Below are 17,727 nucleotides of genomic sequence, written 5' to 3'. Positions count from 1 at the left end.
GAATTTGTCCCAATACTTTTGGTCCTCTAAAATGAAGGGACTATGTACAAAAAGTGCTGTAATTTCTAAACTGTTCACCCAATATGGAGGAAAATACCTTCAAATTAAAGCTGCCAGTCTGCACTTTAACCTAATAGTCATTGTATCATTTCAAATCCAAAGTGCTGGAGTACAGAACCAAAATAATAAAAAAAATGTTTCGCTGTCTCAATAATTACAGAGGGCACTGTATATACACTCTGGGTAGAAGCTCTTAGACACAGATCTCGGACCATCTTATCCTTCCCACATCTTAACCTGAACCATAACGGAAGAATATGCTAAACTGACCTGAGATCAGGGATGATCCTACTGCCCTATGCAGAGGACCAAGGTGAAAAGAGTTAGGACTGATGGTGCCTCTTGGAGGCTAAAGAATGTTGGTCTGTTGGACTGCAGAACTCTGTCTTCCTTTTCCCTTTGGATCTCTGGAACATTCACTGTTTCTCTTGGCCCATGTTCAAAATGGAAGTGACACAAGAAGTAGTACTACAACAATGACTACGTAAAACCTGAACATGACAATGTACTAATTGATCTACTTCTGATCCCCACTCACTTTCCCAATACTAGTTTGTCATAACAAAAATATCTGAGTAGCACTTTAAATAATAAACTAGTGTACCACAAATTAAAGTGCTATCAAAATGTGAGGAAGTATCTAAGCCTCCAAACTGTAGGATATTAAACTTTTCCACTTCAAATCAACTGTCATCAGCTTCACTGTCATGATTATTATTGACTTTGCACACTTGAATGACTTGCAGCCTAAAAAAAATACAAGATCATTCTTGATTTATGAGATTCCGTCTGTGTGGTGACTCAACAGGGTGAGTATTACTAACTAGCTCACTGGAGACAATGAGACAGGCACACAAGCTCATGGGTGTGGGAGGTGGATTGAAAACATATGGCATGACTTAAGCCTTCTGAGGCCTATTTTGGATTGGGGGTGGGGGGGGCAGAGAGTGAGAGGAACTTTTGTGAGTGTACTGTTTACTGTTTATTTTGTATTGTTTATCTATTTCACTTGCTTTGGCAATGTAAACATATGTTTCCCATGCCAATAAAGCCCCTTGAATTGAACTAAGAGGGAGAGGGGGCTTGGTCAGTCAATAGGGAAGTGAAATAACTGGTGGTGGGAGGGGCTGAGAGATTTACAGGGAGCAGATATCAAGCACTTTCACTTTCAGGCTAGTCTCTGTCTGAGTTCACACAGACAGACTGCCCAGAGGGCGAGAGAGAGAGAGAGGGTCTGTTTCTCTCACTCTGTCCATTAGCCAATTTAAAGGGTGAGCAGAGAGTGAGGTCTGTAATATACTGGGTCAACAGGGAAACAGAAAGGGAAAGGAGAGTGGGAGAGAAGGAAAGGGAAAGGCTGCAGCTTGACAGGCTGAGAGGTCGGAAAATCCAAAGTGAGAGCACAGTGCAGATTGCGTGAGAGAGAGAAGGGGGTGAGGAGATTTGGAAAGTACCAGGGAGACAAAAGGAGGAATTCTAAAAGAGAGGTCAACTAAACTGGAGTCTCAACAGTAGAGGAAAAAGAAAAGACTCAGAGCTCTCTCGCTCTCTCTGTGTCACACACTTGACGGAACTGCTGAGGAAACTTTGTCTACTCAGACCAGAGGACTTATTTGATCTGCGTATTGCATGCTTTCAACCACAGAAATGGAGAAGTGGCCTTTCTCATGAAGATAAAAGGATGTCACGGTCAGGTAAGAGGAATTCAGTGTTTACATCAATTCAGAGTATACAAAAGTTAATTGATTGATTCGTGGATTTGTACTTGTTTGATTAATTTCACCACATTACCATTGTACTGTAATTCATATAGTGGTTCTGTAATTTAGGTTTGTAGTTAATTTTCGCAAGTTAATATGAAGTCATGATGTTTCTCATTAAGCATGTGGCTGGAACCACATGGGCAGGACACAGAAATGTTCCATCCATTAACCTGCTGCATCGCACTCTCTCTCTATACTTCAATCTCTCTCACACAGTTTTACTGTTGCTATCAATATTGACACTCCAAGGTAGTGGATGTGATGACTTTTTGAGGGATGTTGTCAAGAATCTTCAAACCACCCTTAACTCAGACCACGCTGGATTTGTGAGTTGAACATTGTGGCAATCCTTTTGTACCTGCATGCACCCTGAGTAATGACAGTGGTTTAAACAAATATGCTTTCACTTCCTAGTGGTTACATGTTTTATCAATTTGATGTTTTGTCTATTGGCATAGATACTTTTGTGAATACTGTGATTCCTGAAACTGTTTTTTCCTCCAAGCGTAAGGTGTTTCCTAAAAACTATTGGATTTCCCACCACTACAATGTCAACCTGCTGTGCAGCACTGATCCGGTGAGGCACCATCTATTGATTAAATGACACCATTTTAGTAAATGATTTATTCTCGTGTTTTATACAAACATGTCACACTTAGTGTATCTGCTATGTCTATCATTAAATCCTTCATTCTGATTCTCTGTTGAGCAATGCGGGAGGACCGGCTCATGGTAATGGCTGGAGCGGAGTTTGTGGAATGGTATCAAATATACAGTATCAAACACTGGTTTTCCATGTGTTTGACGCAATGCCATTCGCTCCCTTCCAAACATTATTATGAACCGTCCTCCCCTCAGCAGCCTCTACTGGTTCCAGTAATCTAAAGTCTAAATTTGTGTTGTCAGCGTTACTGGGCAGGATAATCAATAACTATGATCAGCACAATGATGATCAGCTCTGTGTTGTGCTCCGTTTATTCAAATCATCAGCGTAACCTCTGTCTAAAATCCTACTTCTGCCTCGGCTGTCCCTCCAGTGTTGTGTGTTCCGAGCTGCGACTGTTCTCTCTGACTCCTGGCTCCAGCTGCGCAGCCAGCTGTGGCCAGAGCACCATAGCTTCAAATACATCTCCAATCTCATACAAGCCCTGGATGACAGGGGCATGACAAAAGGGGTAGGTATACTTTACAATGTCGTGGACATACTCTAGTCATTGTCGCAGGAAGTATGCTATAGTAGTCTATATGAACTGTTTTGGAAAGAGAGAGTGTACTGTAGGTTGCCAGAGGGGCTGAACACGTAGCAGCATGTACTCAAAAGAGACGCACACAGCAGCCTTAAACATTTTGAACTAAGTACTGTAAAAATAAAACATAACTGTGCCCCTGCAAATGCAACAAAACACTATAAAGATGCCGAGAGAAAAGGGCTAAAACAGGGGAGAATAAAGGGTTTTTTCCTGACCATGTGGCTTGACTGTGCTATAACCAGTGCATAGTTTTCCTGTTCAGGTCACCGATAATGTACGCAATGTATATCAGAGGTTAACTCCCCAGAGAAACAGCTATCAATCAATGACAGTGCTTGCACTGTATGTTTGTTTAATAACAACTCCTCTCCTCCCTTATCCCCCTTTCCTCTCCTCCCCTATCACATCCCTCTCTCACAGAGATTTGAGGATCCTGACCCTTCAGTTCTTCCCTCTGTCTCCTCCTCTCCAGAGAAACTTCTCAACTTCACTTCATCTGTTTTCTCCAAATGGCTGGAGCTGGGGTGCTCAACCCCGGTGGATACTTGTCCCTTCCCCACTCTGGCCTCTCCTGCTGGGGAGGAAGAAAGGCCAGCTCTGGAAAGTAAAAAAGTGAGGTTATTAACCACACGAGCAGTTCACATACAACACAGGGAGAATGAAGGGGAAACAGGGATGAGGTTACACACACCTCCACCAACCAATAGGAGCCCACCATCCAAAGGTGGGCTCCTATTAGTTCTTTCTGGGTCTTTATATATATTTTTTTACCTTTATTTAACTAGGCAAGTCAGTTAAGAACAAATTCTTATTTACAATGACGGCCTACATTGGAGCCTCCTGTTATGTGGACTGCCCTGGATGCTACTGTAGAGCGGTTGCTATAGTTACTGAACTGACATGCACATGTAATTGTTGCACTGAAAGTACAAATGCAGTCAAGATTATGTATAGAATAACAACCTTTTAATTTACTGTCTGCACACCAGAGTTCTATTATCATAGCTATAAGAAACCGTTACATACCCATACAACATAGCCATATGTATAAAAAGCCATATTCTATGCAAGCTAACTAAACACTAACAAGTGTTTTATATTGAGCAAGCTACAGCACATAAATTATTGTCCAATATTTCTGATCAAATTCATAGGATGTTTACAATGCAGTGGAATGTGAATATTTTTTTGTTGGTCTTCAATGAATGTTTTTTTTTCTTTTTCTATGAACTATTGTACATACTGCATCTTGTAAATAAAAACCATGCAGCCGTTATGAGTTTCTCTGATGTAGTCTTGTGTAGAGATTCCTGAGTGCTGACTGTTACCATCCCCAGTGTGGGGAGTATTGTGCAATTGCTACAGAGCTGCACTGCTGTCTGATTCTCAACAGCTATCCTTTTTCTTTCTGTCTCCTACAGGAAGACTTCTGTCAAAAGTAAGTTGTAGTTCAATAGAATTTTTATATCTGCAATTACTGGGTAGGCCTACAACTGAGCCAAATCACTCACATTAATCACACCCATCAGGTATATGTACAGGTATATGTACAGTTTACATACATTTAGGTTGGAGTCATTAAAACTTGTTTTTCAACCCCTTCTCAAATTTCTTGTTAACAAACTATAGTTTTGGCAAGTCAGTTAGGACATCTACTTTGTGCATGACAAGTCATTTTTCCAACAATTGTTTACAGACAGATTATTTCACTGTATCACAATTCCAGTGGGTAGACGTTTACATACACTAAGTTGATTGTGCCTTTAAACAGCTCGGAAAGTTCCAGAAAATGATGTCATGGCTTTAGAAGCTTCTGATAGGCTAATTGACATCATTTGAGTCAGTTGGAGGTGAACCTGTGGATGTATTTCAAGGCCTACCTTCAAACTCAGTGCCTCTTTGCTTGACATCAAGGGAAAATCAAAAGAAATCAGCCAAATAATTGTAGCTCTCCACACATCTGGTTCATCCTTGAGAGCAATTTCCAAACGCCTGAAGGTACCACGTCCATCTGTACAAACAATAGTACGCAAGTTTAAACACCATGGGACCACGCAGCCGTCATACCGCTCAGGAAGGAGACGCGTTCTGTCTCCTAGAGATGAACGTACTTTGGTGCGAAAAGTGGAAATCAATCCCAGAACAACAGCAAAGAACCTTGTGAAGATGCTGGAGGAAACAGGTACAAAAGTATCTATATCCACAGTAAAACAAGTCCTATGTCAACATAACCTGAAAGGCCGCTCAGCAAGGAAGAAGACACTGCTCCAAAACCGCCATAAAAAAGCCAGACTACGGTTTGCAACTGCACATGGGGACCACGTCATACTTTTTGGAGAAATGTCCTCTGGTCTGATGAAACAAAAATAGAACTGTTTGGCCAAAATGACCATCATTATGTTTGGAGGAAAAAGGGGGGGGGCTTGCAAGCCGAAGAACACCATCCCAACCCTGCCACGGGGGTGGCAGCATCATGTTGTGGGGGTGCTTTGCTGCAGGAGGGACTGGTGCACTTCACAAAATAGATGGCATCATGAGGCAGGAAAATTATGTGGAAATATTGAAGCAAAATCTCAAGACATCAGTCAGGAAGTTAATACTTGGGTCTTCCAAATGGACAATGACCCCAAGCATACTTCCAAAGTTGTGGCAAAATGGCTTAAGGACAGCAAAGTCAAGGTATTGGAGTGGCCATCACAAAGCCTATAGAAGATTTGTGAGCAGAACTGAAAAAGTGTGTGCGAGCAAGGAGACCTACAAACCTGACTCAGTTACACCAGCTCTGTCAGGTGGAATGGGCCAAAATTCACCCAACTCATTGTGGAATGCTACCCGAATCGTTTGACCCAAGTTAAACAATTTTACGGCAATGCTACCAAATACTAATTGAGTGTATGTAAACTTCTGACCCACTGGGAATGTGATGAAAGAAATAAAAGCTGAAATATATAATTCTCTCTACTATTATTCTGACATTTCACATTCTTAAAATAAAGTGGTGATCCTAACTGACCTAAGACAGGGAATTTTTACTAGGATTAAATGTCAGGAATTGTAAAAAATTAAGTTAAAATGTATTTGGCTATGGTGTATGTAAACTTCCGACTTCAACTGTATGTATGCCAATACATGCACACACCCTGACACATCCATGCATGCACACGCACACTTTAGACAGAACACTTGCAACATCTTTGATACAAAAAGGAGCCCCTTTTTTCTTGCTTTTTAAGACAGGACTTCCATTAAACTCAGCCAGGTGCTTTCTTTAATGCACACAAACTTTAAAAAGCAAGGCTCAGAGACCGACAACAATACCCCCAAGGCATGTCTCACTTCCTTTTGTAAATGTAGAGGCAGCAAAATGAGCATCAGCCTTTCTGAGAAACTATGATAAACCTCTGCAGACACAGTTGAGAGAGAGAGATACAGTTGAGAGAGAGAGAGAGAGAGAGAGAGAGAGAGAGAGAGAGAGAATGTTGCACAACATCAAAACAGACAGAGTCAAACAAACAGATGCACACAGATAATGTTTGCTGTCCTATTATGAGGAGAGGACAACCACAGAGAGGACAGAGAGCTTTCACTTATTTGTTCTGTTTTAATTAACTGCTTCATAGCCCCGGGTGTTGGTAAATAACATAAGACAGCAAAAATACACATTTCCTATGCAAATTTGACAATAAAGTTGTGTAGGGCCAAGGGAGTTCAGGGGGACTGCAGTAAATACCATAGAGATAGATAGAGGACTCATCTTTGTATCTGTGCAGTTATTGCATCTGTGACAGCATGGGCAGCGCCATTGAGGCAATCTCCATTTTGAAATAGCAAATTTTCTTCTTCAAGGTTGACTGATCCCTCCTGATGATGTGGTTGAACATGACTCCAACAGGGTCACCAGGAGGGATCAGCAAATGAAGTTGGAAGTCCCACCCAGTTGACTACATTAGAGAGAGATAGGGGGCGGCAGGTAGCCTAGTGGTTAGAGCATTGGGCCAGTAACCGAAAGGTTGCTAGAATGAATCCCAGAGCTGACATGGTAAAAATCTGTCGTTCTGCCCCTGTCCTAGGCTGTCATTGTAAATAAGAATTTGTTCTTAACTGACTTGCCTAGTTAAATAAAGGTAAATAATAGTAATGGTGTCTTCTTGTAGGCATTAACTCCGCCATGGTTGGACAAAGCCTATGGGGAAATTAATGGACTTTTTGGAGGATCTTTGTATAAATGCCGAAAATAAGGTCTGTGGTAAATACAGGCTTGAAACGTTTTGTTCCATGAGGTAATCTTCATCAGCTAACAGCACTTTTTGTGAATTTTGAAGCATTCATGTAATCAAAAACGCACTTAAAGCACATAAAAGGCTTCATAATTCATAAAGATCATGTTAACTGACTGATATTATCTCAGAACAAAAAGTATAAGATCTCTGATCTTCAAAGCTTGTGTTAACCTTATTTGTGGCATTTATTACAAAACCTTATCCTTTCCCCATTCATTTTCCAAATAGAAATGGCTCAAGGAATCTGGGGTAACTCATTTCTGTTTTTGAGGACTACAAGCTGGCAAGCTCTATAGCGCTGCCTATTTTAATATGACCTTTTGGCCACTAGAAACCTCAATCCTTCTCCACAGTAAATACCCATCACCATTACACCAGAAGTAAACATGATGATATGTGGTATAGTATTGATATTGCATGACTGAAATTGCAATGATAATGCTCAGGTTCAGCAATGCAAGTGGCTGGAGTTTGGACAGTAGTCTCAGTGGCGATTTTAGCATGTAAATCTTGGTGGGGCAAACTCCCCAAAAATGTTTTTGATGCATGCCAGCAAAGCCAATACACAACACAACACAAACAATACATTAATTCCACTATAATGGTAACAAACGGTGCCACAAAAACTGTTAGGGCCTACATGAAGCTGTCCCAATAGCAGAGCCTTCCTTTCAGCACCATGGAGTGAATCCTTACCACCGCTACACCTGGCTATCAGCTGTGCCTTGTCTGGCAGCGAAACAGTTAATTCAGCCTAATTGACTGCCTTTTTAAAAAACATGCTGATATGGCTGACTTGTTTAAACAAATGTGGTTTCTACTAACAATTGATAAGCGCAAACTATGGCATAAGGGAACGATAAGTGGATAAGAGGCAATCCTTAATATCGATTAAGACAATGAGTGAGCTAAGACGGATGTAATCAACAAAACTATTTGTTCAGCACTTTTGAAATGTAGAGCCAAAGAATTCAGAACCTGGGCCGTTCTCCCTGTACACAAAGTTAGAACCGTAAGATAAATAAAGGGGGCATACTGTATAAGCAGACAATGAAAGCTCTTAAAATATTAAATAATTACATCTCTCTAAAACAGGCTATATGCTACATGTGCACCATCAAGTCAGAACAGTAGGCTAAGTTATGAGGGGGAAAGGGACCAAGTTATTAGTGTGAGGCACATGGGCTGCTAACAGCTTACTACACTTATGTATACTTTAGCTAAGAAAGTAATTCTATCTCCCTGGCATATTACATCATTTATGCAGCAGCATACAAGACATTTTTGGACTTACTGTTGTGCTGTGCTCACTTGAACAGGAAGGTGGCACGGGGATCCTTCTTGTGGGCAAATTTTGTCTGGCATTCTCTGGATTTATGGTGCTTCAAGACAACTGGGAACTCAGAAAAAAACAAGGTTGAATCATGACGTCAGTGATCTTCAGGTCGGAGCTCCCGACTTGGAATTCTGAGTTGGATGACCGTTCAAAACATATTTTCCCAGTCGGAGCTTGTTTTTTTCCGCAGAGTTCCCAGTTGCCTTGAACTCACTAAAGTCTGAGATTTCCCAGTTCCGAGTTTCCAGTTGTTTTGAACGTGGCAGAAGTCATTCTGGGTGGACAGCATGGACAATGTATTCAGCCTTTTCTGGCCTATTGTGCTGCGTGTGAATGTTTATCCTTTTAAGCTTGGAATAGAGACCCTTAAACCCAGACTTGGACCACACACCCTGTCCACCGAATAGAAGGCTAGTGATTGCTTTGCAACACTTGCAGTTAGCCACGGATTCCTTCCAAACCACTCATTGTTGAATTTGCGATTTCCAACTTTCTGTGTAATGTTTGTCCAATGGCCGATGAGCACCGATATGTTTTTTCTATAATTCTCTTCATATGACAAGAATTGAAAAGGATTTGCCAGTAGATTGTCGACTTGATTCATGATGATGCCTGCTTGTCTAACTTGCTAGCTAAGATTTTTAAAGCATGATGTTGATTTTTATCAGTCCAATCAAAGCTACAGTAGATATAACGTGATTTTACGTCATTTTATCTGTGGCCAATGACCTTGAGCCTTCTTGGATGGGCACTTTTAATGTAAATTTTGGGCAGCACCCAAGGGGCTTGAACTTTCTAGCGCTCCCTGTAGATTTTGCGGTGACGTAGTGTCCCCATGAGTGACAGAACACTGAGCAAATCATGGCACAACTAGAGAAGATTACCAACTCCTACGCTCTGTATTTTTCGCTGGCTGCCCCTCCACCACACAAAGCACTGAGCTATGCTGAAACACCTGCATTTCTGATCTGCCTTATTCAAGAAAGCAAAAAAGAGACTGTTTGTATTCGGCTTTATTAACCCAATATTTGTTTTACATTGTTTGCAAACTGATATGTGACACGTACTAATGCCAAAATAACATGCGAAACAGGGGAAAAAATATTTTAGCTAAACAGGTGGGGCTCAAAACCCCACCTGCCCTGAACGGGTGGCCACAATCAGCTGTTTTCAAAGCTTGTTCACTTTACATTTTGTAATACTTTTTGTTTATCCATAAGATTACAGTAATTCCTTCCTTGGTTAGATGCTTATAGAATTAGTGGACTTTACTGGCAGTAGCAAGGGTCAGGCAAAATTCCAGACTGTCTGCCAAAAAGGTCAGGAACAGAGGGGGCACATCAGCTGAATTATCGTTAATGAGCGAGAGAGTGAGCGAGAGATAAACCACGTGACCAATCCACCGGAAGTAAGCAAAGCCTGGCCCATCTCAAAATGTCGGCGCCCGGAGAAGACACGCTTCCGAACGAAGATGGAGGAAATGGAAGGGGGTGGCAGCGACGAAGACGAAATGGAAGAAGAGGGAAAGGATGGAGAACAGGAAACTCAAGTTTATGTCCCCGGAAAACAGCCTCTCCAACCCGGAGAGGAGCTTGAGATGGACCGGTCAGCTTACCGCATGTACCACGAGTGTCAGACAGGTTGGTCTAACAGTTAACTAGCTAATAGAGCTATTTTATTGCCCATCAAACAAATTAATTTGAATGTTTTAAACTGACAAGTGCTTCTTGCCTGAGCTTCGACGTGTTGAAAGATGCGAATGGAGACGGCAGGGAACAGTATCCCCTCTCTATGCTGCTCTGTGCAGGCACACAGGCCGACGCTGCCCTCAGCAACAGGTAGCTGTCACACCCACCGATCCATAACAATGACACTCAGCATACCCTCAGACTGCCAACAAGGGTTTTTCCACGAAGTACTAAGTCATGTTTTGCAGAGGTTGCTGGAATACCCATCCACGACCCATTTTCAATGCCCTGGCTGAGGGAAGGATGTTCTCACCCAAGATTTGACGGTACATGGCCCCGTCCATCGTCCCTTTGATGCGGTGAAGTTGTCCTGTCCCCTTAGCAGAAAAACACCCCCAAAGCATAATGTTTCCACCTCCATGTTTGACGGTGGGGATGGTGTTCTTGGAGTCATAGGCAGCATTCCTCCTCCTCCAAACACGGCGAATTATTACATACATTGCAAATTATTACATACTTCCAATAGAAATGTAAAAAATGATTTTAATTATGAATTGAACTTTTAATTAAATGAGTTGACTCTTCACATGGAATGATTTCACTGAACAACAAAAGAAAAGGAATATTGAATGATCCCCAATGAGCCATTGCAACCAAAAATGTTTTCAACATACATCTATCTGTAAAATGATATTCTAGAAACAAAATCTTTGGTTGTCTTCCTCTCAGACTTCCACGTCTTCTTCCTGGACCTCATCATTGTTCACCTCTTGAACATCAGACTCTGAGGCCTCATCTTCACTGTCACTTTCCAACCTTGTTGAGGATGGCTCGTTGTCAGGCTCAAAAAGCCTCAAATTTGCCCGGATGGCACCAATTTTTCAATCCTTGTATTGGTCAGCCTGCTGCGTGCTTTGGTGTGTGTGTTCCCAAACAAGGACCAGTTGCGCTCTGAGGCGGCTGATGTTGGTGGGATATGGAGCATGATGGAGGCAACGGGAAAGAGCCTCAGATCCACAAAGTCCCTTCCACCAGGTGGCTGATGAGATTTGTTGGCACGACTGTCATATTGCATCTCCATCCCAAAGCCCTTGCTTGGAAGTGTACTTCGCCAGACTGCCAAGAACCTTTCCCTCATCCAGGCCAAGGTGGTAAGACACGGTAGTGATGATATCATAGGCCTTGTTGATCTCTGCACCAGACAGGATGCTCCTGCCAGCATACTTGGGGTCCAACATGTACGCTGAGGCGAGTATGGGCTTCAGTCAGAAGTCTTCACGCTTTTTGATGTATTTCAGAACTGCAGTTTCCTCTGCTTGGAGCAACAGTGAAGTGGGCAGGGCAGTATGGATTTCTTCTCTTACATCTGCGAGCAGAGTCTGAACATCAGACAGGATGGCATTGTCTCCCTCAATCCGTGCAATGGCTTCTGCTATAGGTTTCAGGAGTTTCAAGCCGTTACCACACTCTCCCAAAATACATAATCCAGAAGGATCCTCTTAATGGGCCTGTCCATATCGGCAGGCTGTGATATGGCCATTTCTTGGAGAGGCTCCTTCCCCTCCAGGAGACTGTCAAACATGATGACAACACCACCCCAACGGGTGTTGCTGGGCAGCTTCAATGTGGTGCTCTTATTCTTAGCACTTTGCTTGGTGAGGTAGATTTCAGCTATAACTTGACCCTTCACATACCTAACCATTTCCTTGGGTCTCTTGTAGAGCGTATCTATTGTTGTCAGTGCCATGATGTCATTGAGGAGCAGATTCAATGCATGCGCAGCACAGCCAATGGGTGTGATGTGAGGTTAGGACTCCTCCACATTAGACCAAGCTGCCTTCATCTTCACAGCATTGTCTGTCACCAGTGCAAATACCTTCTGTGGTCCAAGGTCATTGACTGCCTTCAGCTCATCTGCAATGTAGAGACCGGTGTGTCTATTGTCCCGTGTCTGTGCTCTTTTAGAATACTAATTGAGGGGTGGAGATGATGTACTTAATTATTCCTTGCCCACGAACATTCAACCACCCATCAGAGATGATTGCAATACAGTCTGCTTTCTCGATGATTTGTTTGACCTTCACTTGAACTCCGTTGAGCTCTGCATCCAGCAAATGAGTAGATAAAGCATGTCTGGTTGGAGGGGTGTATGCTGGGCGAAGAACATTCAGAAATCTCTTCCAAGACACATTGTCTGTGAGCATCAGAGGGGAACCAGTTGCATACACAGCTCGAGCAAGACATTCATCAGCATTTCTCTGACATTCCTTCATTGAGTCAAAAAAACAAATGATTCCAGAAGGACCATGAGCTGTTGCTATTGGTAAGGTGTCTGATTCATCATTTTCACCTTGAATAGAAGTAGAGGGACTTTTGTCAACGGTTGCTTGTTGTGAGCACTGAGGGAACTTTATGCACTTGGCCAAATGATTCTGCATCTTTGTTGCATTCTTCACATATGATTTGGCACAGTATTTGCAAATGTACACCGCTTTTTCTTCTACATTAGCTGCAACTTTAAATAGCATTTCCGGGTTAAACAGGAATACCAGGATGGTTGCAATTTTCTCAAAGGTATTTTTAAAAATATTTTCAGGAAAATATTAAACCCATAAAAAGGAATGGAAGCAATGCAAATACCATAAATACCATCTTTGCATCATTATTGCACCATCTGGGTTGGTTTGTTTGGGTTTAAAATGGCTGCAGGCCTAACACTCTAACAGATTAATCCTCACTGCATGCCACTGCTGTTGAACAATCACACACTGACATCAATCTATACCTGTGTTTTCTGTGCATCGGACAATAATCAAATCAAATTTTATTAGTCACATACACAGGATTAGCAGATGTTAATGCGAATGTAGCGAAATGCTTGTGCTTCTAGTAACGCCCGTGCAGTAATATCTAACAATTTCACAACAACTACCTTATACAGTGGGGCAAAAAAGTATTTAGTCAGCCACCAATTGTGCACGTTCTCCCACTTAAAAAGATGAGAGAGGCCTGTAATTGTCATCATAGGTACACATCAACTATGACAGACAAAATGAGAAAAAAAATTCCAGAAAATCACATTGTAGGATTTTTAATGAATTTATTTGCAAATTATGGTGGAAAATAAGTATTTGGTCACCTACAAACAAGCAAGATTTCTGGCTCTCACAGACCTGTAACTTCTTCTTTAAGAGGCTCCTCTGTCCTCCACTCGTTACCTGCATTAATGGCACCTGTTTGAACTTGTTATCAGTACAAAAGACACCTGTCCACAACCTCAAACAGTCACACTCCAAACTCCACTATGGCCAAGACCAAAGAGCTGTCAAAGGACACCAGAAACAAAATTGTAGACCTGCACCAGGCTGGGAAGACTGAATCTGCAATAGGTAAGCAGCTCGGTTTGAAGAAATCAACTGTGGGAGCAATTATTAGGAAATGGAAGACATACAAGACCACTGATAATTTCCCTCGATCTGGGGCTCCACGCAAGATCTCACCCCGTGGGTTCAAAATGATCACAAGAACGGTGAGCAAAAATCCCAGAACCACACGGGGGGACCTAGTGAATGACCTGCAGAGAGCTGGGACCAAAGTAACAAAGCCTACCATCAGTAACACACTACGCCGCCAGGGACCCAAATCCTGCAGTGCCAGACGTGTCCCCCTGCTTAAGCCAGTACATGTCCAGGCCCGTCTGAAGTTTGCTAGAGAGCATTTGGATGATCCAGAAGAGGATTGGGAGAATGTCATATGGTCAGATGAAACCAAAATATAACTTTTTGGTAAAAACTCAACTTGTCGTGTTTGGAGGACAAAGAATGCTGAGTTGCATCCAAAGAACACCATACCTACTGTGAAGCATGGGGGTGGAAACATCATGCTTTGGGGCTGTTTTTCTGCAAAGGGACCAGGACGACTGATCCGTGTAAAGGAAAGAATGAATGGGGCCATGTATCGTGAGTCTATGAGTGAAAACCTCCTTCCATCAGCAAGGGCATTGAAGATGAAACGTGGCTGGGTCTTTCAGCATGACAATGATCCCGAACACACCGCCCGGGCAACAAAGGAGTGGCTTCGTAAGAAGCATTTCAAGGTCCTGGAGTGGCCTAGCCAGTCTCCAGATCTCAACCCCATAGAAAATCTTTGGAGGGGGTTGAAAGTCCGTGTTGCCCAGCGACAGCCCCAAAACATCACTGCTCTAGAGGAGATCTGCATGGAGGAATGGGCCAAAATACCAGCAACAGTGTGAAAACCTTGTGAAGACTTACAAAAAACATTTGACCTGTGTCATTGCCAACAAAGGGTATATAACAAAGTATTGAGATAAACTTTTGTTATTTACCAAATACTTATTTTCCACCATAATTTGCAAATAAATTCACTAAAAATCCTACAATGTGATTTTCTGGATTTTTTTTCTCATTTTGTCTGTCATAGTTGAAGTGTACCTATGATGAAAATTACAGGCCTCTCATCTTTTTAAGTGGGAGAACTTGCACAATTGGTGGCTGACTAAATACTTTTTTGCCCCACTGTACACACAAGTGTAAACGAATGAATAAGACTCCTTTACATATAAATATATGGATGAGCGATGGCCGTGCGGCATAGGCAAGATGCAGTAGATGGTATAGAGTACAGTATATACATATGAGATGAGTAATGTAGGGTATGTAAACATTATATAAAGTGGCATTGTTTAAAGTGACTAGTGATACATTTATTACATCCAATTTTTAATTATTGAAGTGGCTAGAGATTTGAGTCAGTATGTTGGCAGCAGCCACTCAATGTTAGTGATGGCTGTTTAACAGTCTGATGGCCATGAGATAGAAGCTGTTTTTCAGTCTCTCGGTCCCAGCTTTGATGCACCTGTACTGACCTCGTCTTCTGGATGATGGGTGGGGTGAACGGGCAGTGGCTCGGGTGGTTGTTGTCCTTGATGATCTTTTTGCCGTCCCTAGGAGGTGTGCGTCACTTCAGTGGGTTGAGTCACTGACGTGGTCTTCCTGTCTGGGTTGGCACCCCCCCTGACACTTACTCTTGAGTTGCTGACTTGTTGCACCCTCGACAACTACTATGATTATTATTATTTGACCATGCTGGTCATTTATGAACATTTGAACATATTGGCCATGTTCTGTTATAATCTCCACCCCGGCACAGCCAGAAGAGGACTGGCCACCCCTCATAGCCTGGTTCCTCTCTAGGTTTCTTCCTAGGTTTTGGCCTTTCTAGAGAGTTTTTCCTAGCCACCGTGCTTCTACACCTGCATTGCTTGCTGTTTGGGGTTTTAGGCTGGGTTTCTGTACAGCACTTTGAGATATCAGCTGATGTAAGAAGGGCTATATAAATACATTTGATTTGATTTTGTCCTTCCTGTGACATTGGGTGCTGTATGTGTCCTGGAGGGCAGGTAGTTTGCCCCTGGTGATGCGTTGTGCGATAAGTCCTCTTGTCTCCCCCGCCCCTTCTCCTCTACACCCACAGTAATCCTGTCCTTTCCTGTATAATGGCATTTCAAGATGTAGGTGGAATGTAGAGGAAAAGTTGGCTCCCACACACTGGCCCTCTTTTTTTAGCTTCGAGGTTTAGAGATGTGATATTACTCTGATGTGCTGGAGGAGCACCAAATCAACAGTGGTTACATGGTCTGACTCGTATTGCGCTTTAGAACCCTTAACTTGGGAGGTTGCCCATAGGACTGGTCTGGGGTCAGTGTGTGTTTTGACAAGGCAGATCTTAGAGATGGTTATGCAGTTATTCTAAACCAGAATGCTCACAACAGAAGTGAGGAGAGATGATTCTAAACCATAATATTATCTACCTGTGCTTTCAGTCGGGCCGGCCGGTGGCTAACTTCAAGCAGCACAGCGCGCCAGTGACATCAGTAGAATGGAACCCTGTGGACTCCAGCGTGTTCGCCGCCTCTGGAGCGGACGACGTGGTCAGCCAATGGGACCTATCGGTAGAGTCATGTGATGTGGGTGCGAGGGCGGAGGGGGTGAAGGACCTGCCGCCCCTGCTGCTGTTCCTGCACCAGGGTCAGACAGAGGTCAAGGAAATCCACTGGCACCCGCAGATACCCGGGGTGATGGTCTCTACTGCTCTGTCAGGCTTCAACGTGTTCAGGACCATCTCTGTATAGTTGTGTGTGTGTGTGTGTGTGTGTGTGTGTGTGTGTGTGTGTGTGTGTGTGTGTGAGAGAGAGAGAGAGGGAGGGAGAGGGTCTGTGTGTGTGTGTGTGTGTGTGTGTGTGTTTTTTTACTTATCAGTCTCCTCACTGCTGTGTTGGCATGCATTTACCATGTACTGTGCATGCATGTTATTCCTTCTGGCCTTCACATGTAGCATGTGTACCAACATGTTCCAAATAAAATACTACCAAATTACTGTTTTGTTGTATATTTTTTCTCAACCCAACAAAATGCCTGTTGGTTGACATGAAGGAATGAGATCATGAGCTATTCATTTCCATTAATGTACACCACCCTTTGTCTGTATTTGTAGAGTGATGCTAAAATTACATTTTGCTTTTAGATCAAAGGGTTTAGTACAGTGACACCTTTTATTTGAGGGTATTTTTATATATAGCTGTGGAAAAAATGAAGAGACCACTGCAAAATTGTCAGTGTCACTGGTTTTACTATGTATAGGTATGTGTTTGGGTAAAATGAACATTTCTTTTTATTTGAAAGTCTACTGACAACATTTCTCACAAATAAAAATATTGTCATTTATTTGCAGAAAATGACAACTGGTCAAAATAACAAAAAATATGCAGTGTTGTCAGACCTCGAATATTGCAAAGAAAACAAGTTCGTATTCACTTTTAAACACCGTACTAATGTTTTAACTTAATATTTGATGGAATAACCCAGATTTTTCAATCACAGCTTTCATGTGTCTTGGCATGCTCTCCACCAGTCTTTTTCATTGATATTGGGTGACTTTATGCCATTCCTGGTGCAAAAATTCAAGCAGCTTGGCTTTATTTGATGGCTTGTGACCATCCATCTTCCTCTTGATCACATTCTTGATCTGGTGGTCCTCCATCCACACCTTGATTGACCTGGCTGTGTGGCATGGAGCTGCTGGATAAACCAATCCTCGCATTACTGATCCTCCACCAAATTTCACAGTGGGTACGAGACACTGGCTTGTAAGCCTCTCCAGGTCTTGCACCGGTGTGAAATTTGGTGGAGGATCGGAGATGATCTGGGGGGGCTTCAGCAAGGCTGGAATCGGGCAGATTTGTCTTTGTGCAGGACGCATCAATCAAGCCACGTACAAGGTTGTCCTGGAAGTAAACTTGCTTCTTTCTGCTCTGACAATGTTCCCCAACTC

At 42.6% G+C, this 17,727-nt stretch overlaps 1 protein-coding gene across 3 annotated transcripts; it reads left to right on the top strand.

Moving 5' to 3' along the window:
• The first annotated feature begins 1,215 nt into the window (after nt 1-1,215).
• Nucleotides 1,216-16,772, top strand: LOC106577146 (uncharacterized). 3 transcript variants are annotated; one of them, XM_014154954.2, is made up of 7 exons: nt 1,218-1,754; nt 2,040-2,149; nt 2,329-2,400; nt 2,861-2,998; nt 3,494-3,685; nt 4,495-4,511; nt 16,220-16,772. In XM_014154954.2, the coding sequence occupies exons 1-7, from the start codon at nt 1,742-1,744 to the stop codon at nt 16,263-16,265; spliced, it is 588 nt and encodes a 195-aa protein (XP_014010429.2). In that variant the 5' UTR covers nt 1,218-1,741; the 3' UTR covers nt 16,266-16,772. The 3 variants fall into 3 exon arrangements, with proteins under 3 accessions (XP_014010424.2, XP_014010429.2, XP_014010415.2); XM_014154949.2 differs by lacking the exons at nt 4,495-4,511; nt 16,220-16,772 and having other exon boundaries at nt 1,216-1,754; nt 2,335-2,400; nt 3,494-4,347; XM_014154940.2 differs by lacking the exons at nt 4,495-4,511; nt 16,220-16,772 and having other exon boundaries at nt 3,494-4,347.
• The last annotated feature ends 955 nt before the right edge of the window (nt 16,773-17,727 follow it).

The sequence above is a fragment of the Salmo salar genome, chromosome ssa02, assembly GCF_905237065.1.
Source record: "Salmo salar chromosome ssa02, Ssal_v3.1, whole genome shotgun sequence".
Classification (NCBI taxonomy): Eukaryota; Metazoa; Chordata; class Actinopteri; order Salmoniformes; family Salmonidae; genus Salmo; species Salmo salar.
Note: the sequence above shows the minus strand (reverse complement) of the source record. Positions and strands in the feature narration are given on the sequence as shown.